The 5,000-nt window shown below is 45.7% G+C and overlaps 1 protein-coding gene across 6 annotated transcripts in view; it reads right to left on the reverse strand.

Moving 5' to 3' along the window:
* The window catches only part of LOC125029475 (oxysterol-binding protein-related protein 8-like), a 226,794-nt gene that overhangs the window by 170,831 nt on the left and 50,963 nt on the right, over positions 1 to 5,000 (reverse strand). For 5 of the 6 annotated variants that reach the window (XM_047619369.1, XM_047619368.1, XM_047619364.1 and 2 more), the window contains exon 2: positions 4,130 to 4,198. In XM_047619369.1, the coding sequence (XP_047475325.1) occupies positions 4,130 to 4,198 (69 nt within the window). Of the gene's footprint in view, positions 1 to 440; positions 578 to 4,129; positions 4,199 to 5,000 lie in introns of all 6 variants that reach the window. The other variant, XM_047619366.1, reaches the window with a different exon arrangement.

Here is a 5,000-nt window from a genome sequence, read left to right on the forward strand (position 1 = left end):
ACCTCGACAGAAATGAAGGAAGGCTGAAAATGCAAGCAAGAAGTGGCACAGCTGGCCCACCGTTAGCATAAACTTGAAGCAAATGAGCAAGGGCATCGTGGTGGGAAGCGCTTGGTACGGGAGCCAACACCCAGAGATGCAGCTCCTGTGGCTTACCGTCACGTCCAGCGACAAACATCGAAGGCTAAGTAAGGGAGAGGCAACAGGCAAGGACAAGAGGTGCCAAACAGGGGAACCCGAAGGGAGTGTTAGGAGGGCATACATCAACATCATTACGAGGAGAATGCAAGGGCGAGAGGGATGCGCAGAGGAATACGTAACAACGACCTAATCACAAAAGCGGGTTCGGGGAATGCGACTCCCATCCACAGAGGCACACGGACTACGAGGGAAGGCCGTGCCGACCGGCAGTACAGAGAAAAGGTTGGGCCATGGTTTACCTGGCTTGTGGGGGGCGGGGGAGTTCATGGCGGCTGAGGTAACAGCCGTGATGGAGGCGCGGGAGGAGAGATAGAGGAGGGTCGGCCAGGGGCAGCCCTACCCCTGGGGACACCGAGCGAAGGGGTTGAACTCTACGCTGGAAAACCAACAGCTCCAGTCAGTCCATGAGCTGACCCCGGGAGTTGGGGTCACGCACAAACACACATATACAAACATGTACAAACGTACAGTGGGTGTACAACAAAAACACAAGGACAGGAAGGCTCTTTGCTTCCCTTGCTGTAAGAAACTTAGACTAAAATATCTTATTTTAATCAAAAACAAGGTACACCGCTTCCAAGATTCCTTAATCATAAAAGTATAAATTAACAGTGCAACAATCAGTAAAGTAGAATATTCTTGACAAATATTTCAAACATGGAAACTCAACTTTACAATAAATGAAACATTTCTACGAAAGTATCCATAAAGAACAATCGGCGACCAGTAGAAAAATAATAACACCAAGTAGAAGCAGGTGGCAGAGTAAGCGAAGACTCGTGTCGAGTTAGTGTCAGATTTAGTCGCCAGCTGACAGTCGGCAGCTCCTGGAGGTGGCATGCGTGAACTTATAACCAGCTTGCCCGACAACCGTAAACCTTTACCAACAGAGTTCACGATTCCAAGCAGAAAAAAAGGTGAGAATGAATTGAATGACGTCAAAAGTCACCTTTCTCCCTACGAATACCTTAGGTCATAATCAAACATTGCGCCTGTCAGTAGTGTTTGTCTGCAACCTCGCGATAGACAGCTGGTCATGCAAATCACCAACTCCTCCTTGCAAGCACCTCCGAATGCCAACTGACAGCTGGCGTCATTGTCGAAGGTCAAATGTCAGACACATTGACGTGACATTGGGCTAATGCACAGCCTCAGTCACTACCTTACCCACCCATGCTTACTTATACACATGCTAAAAAAAAAAGGAGACAGGTACGAAGGCAGGAGGATCTACAAGGGAATAAAACAGCCAATAATACCATACATCGACATGTTATGACAACATTCAAAACAACAAAAGTAAGGATAAAAAGAACACACGAGAGCCAAGCGTCATTCTGAACGAGACAACATTCCGATGACACAAGAAAATGAAAACAAGAATAAAAAATCTGAAAAAAACGCTAATCTCACTTCCCTTAAAACATATCTACAGGAACAGCTACAGATATATAAGATGCGAAAATGGCAATAATAAAACAAGAGTAAATGAATAAAATAAACAAATCAAACGATAAAAGAGATCCTGGTATTCCTCCGTCACACGATCGCTCTCATCGGCACTTGGGAGGACCTTAACTTAGCGAGTTAAACAAAAGACCCGTTTTTTTTGTGCCCAGAGTGCCAGTCAGTCACGGAAACTGCTGCAGATAGTAATTACATTTGCACATTTCATGTCATAGTTTTCTAAATGAAACGTCATTCGATCGGGCTAACTAATTCGAAGTGAACATGCAATTGGAAGTAACTGGTGACAGGGTGACAGGTTGGCACTGGTGATGATAATTATTCGATAACTGACAGGCTGGTACGATAATTATTTGATAACTGACAGGTTAGTGACGATAATAATCCAATAATTAACAGGTTGGTGATGCTAATAGCTCCATAATCAACAGGTTGGTGGCTATATTAATTTGTTAATTGACCAACTGGTGTTAACAAATGATCGAAACTGACTGTTAATTGGCTGACACACAAAAATGTTATTAGGACATGTTGCATGTAAGCCACTCATCACCAACCTTTCAAGTGCATCTTCACCTCGTTCCAAAATGAGTGAAGTTTCCTTTTGCAGTAAGTATCCTTGCTGAATTTGCAAACATTTCTATAGCGTCTTAGTTGGTCTCTTTCAGTTGTTGCAAGGTCTCGTGACGCGCCTGACTTTGCAGTCAAGGAGAGTTTTAAATATTGGATTAACCTAAATAGGTCGGAAGCCAATACCGCATGTTTACTTTTCTTTTCAGCAGACCACCGGCTTAACAACTACCGGTCCCCTAATCGTAGATAAGGTTACATCTACGAGGGGACTGTCCTGTCAATCGGGGCAAGGATCTAGTCACGGCCAGAACGATCTCGCTTCGAACCAATATATCCGTCCTTGGCATGACCGACGGACGCGGGCTATAAAAAAAAACGACACACAAAAACCGACACCAAAATCCCGGGCACATCCGTCCGGTCTTACGTCGGTGACGTCAGGGGCCATATGGGCGTCTTAGGACTAACTGGGCGGCTCGAATGAATGGGCATGTGAAAAAACGCGAGGCACTCGAGGTATGTGCGGTCACGTCGAGTTGGCATTCAAGTGGCATGCCCCTAGTCCGGCACGGTTAATTCATCAGCTGACGATCCTTGTGAGAGGGACGCCATTAGTAAGAATCGCCGTTGATTCAGCGCAATCTAACGATAGTAAATTAAACCATCGGGAGGGGTGGGGTGTGGGGGATGATGTTAGTAAACCGAAATGTGGGCTGGGTGTAAGGGGCATATCAGTAGTGCGTGGGGGCATAAAAGTAGTTTACGAGATGTGTGAGAGTGGAAGGCTTAACAGTAACAGTTTAAACGGTGGGTTAGAACTGTGAACGAAATGACAACAGTGATTTAAAAGGCATGGGGGTAGTGTAGGGGTCGGGGTAGGGGGGCGACGACTAGGCACCACGCCAGAAGAAAAGAGGCACCACACCCTTTTCTCTCCCTCCTTCCTCGACTGCCGTGCTGACGACACAATGCTCCTGAAAGGATACCGAGGGTCATATGGAATCGATGAAGTCCCTGGAACACGGCTTCATAATCCCACGAGAGGGCGAGAGCTACGCAAAATCTTTCACGTTAATTTTGTCACTGACGCATATTGCACGCCTACGTTCGCAAAAAAATATATATGATAAAATATATATATATAATAATAAAAAAATATATACAATAAAAATATTAAAAAATTCGCAGATCTCATCACCGGAGTCTGAAAGCAGCGACTCGATGCGCTCTCCTCTGATTGGTTAACAAAGGCGTGACGTGATAGTGTGGCGTTCCCTGGGCGTGGCTCCAGCCGCTCTACGGAGGATGCCATTATCGTTAAAGGTGCTGTCAGATATGTCCTATCTCGTATCAGCCTAAAAATACGAGAAACCAAAGTGGGCGATCGATTGACGGGTTTTTAAGATGATTATAACCAGAGGGGAGACGCACGTAGGATTAGCTCGCGATAAAAAGGGTTACAATCAAGATTAATGCACAGGAATATTACACTTTCATCAAAGAATCACGAACAAAATCTAGAAAATAATATTCCCAAGAAATCCAAAACCAAACATATAACAAAATTAAACACATGTGCCAACTCGCTTCTCCCGCCATGGCAGCATAGCAAAATACATATAAGAAAGTGAAGAAGAAAAAAAAAAACACCAATAACAACACGAAATTACACAACGACACAGCACAGCCACTGGGATTTAAAAACTCACACCCGGTACAAAAAAACAAAAGAAAAGAGGAAAATGCAAAAACATCTCTAACAAGCACAAACGATACAAAGCACAGAGAACAGGCAGGCAGCCAAAGACATATCCAAGCAGAGACAGAAAATAACACACACACAAACGAAGAGTCAAATCGTCAAACAAACAAACAAACCAATACTAACCTGTGCGTGGGGTGTTGGCACTGGCGTCGCTACACTCACCCCCGGAGGTTGCCCCGTCCACGCTGATCACTGAAACGACACAAGACATGTTAATGCTATGAGAACTTAATGGGGTGTTCTGGGTAGAGGGTTAAAAGGGGGGCGTTAAGCTGTTCTGTGGACTCGGGGGGGGGGGGGGGGGGGGAGTAAAGGAAAAGAGAGGGAAGATAAGAGAGGAGGGGGATGTGGAAGTGGGGGGGGGGGGGTTGGGAAGCGAAGGACGGAGAGAGGAAAATTATACGAAGATATAAGAAAACGGGGAAAGGTGAGGTGGGTCGGGGGGGGGGGGGGGGGGGGGGGGGCAGAAGAAATAAATAACAAATTATATTATTGCAGAAAATGCAATAACAGGACGTCATAATGTATCAAGAGGTGAAGTGATTGCCGGACAACCTCACACCAAAGAAAACTTCTTTTGGGGCATAACCCGGAAACACTTCATAAAATTACAGCCATATTTTTCCATCCCCTACCCTCTGTACCTTTTTTCTCATAAGGGAAAAAAAAAACTCTTTCCCTCTCCCTCTCTTTTTCTCCTTCTTTCCTTCCTCTTTCCCCCCTCTCCCCCTTTCTCTCTCTTTTCCCCCCTTCCCTCTCCCCTCTTTTCCCCCCTTCCTCTCCCCTCTCTCTCTCTCTTTTCTCTCTTTTCTCTCTCACTCTCTCTCTTCTTCTTCTTCTTTCTTCTTTTCCCTCTCTCTCTCTCTTCTTCCCTCCTCCTCTCTCTCTCTTTTCCCCTCCTCTCTCTCCTCTCCACTCTCCTCTTTTCCCCTCTCTCTCCTCTCCCTTCTCTCTCTCTCTCTCTCTCTCTCTCTCTCCTCCCCCCTCTCCCCCC

The sequence above is a fragment of the Penaeus chinensis genome, chromosome 10 (genome assembly GCF_019202785.1).
Source record: "Penaeus chinensis breed Huanghai No. 1 chromosome 10, ASM1920278v2, whole genome shotgun sequence".
Taxonomy (NCBI): domain Eukaryota; kingdom Metazoa; phylum Arthropoda; class Malacostraca; order Decapoda; family Penaeidae; genus Penaeus; species Penaeus chinensis.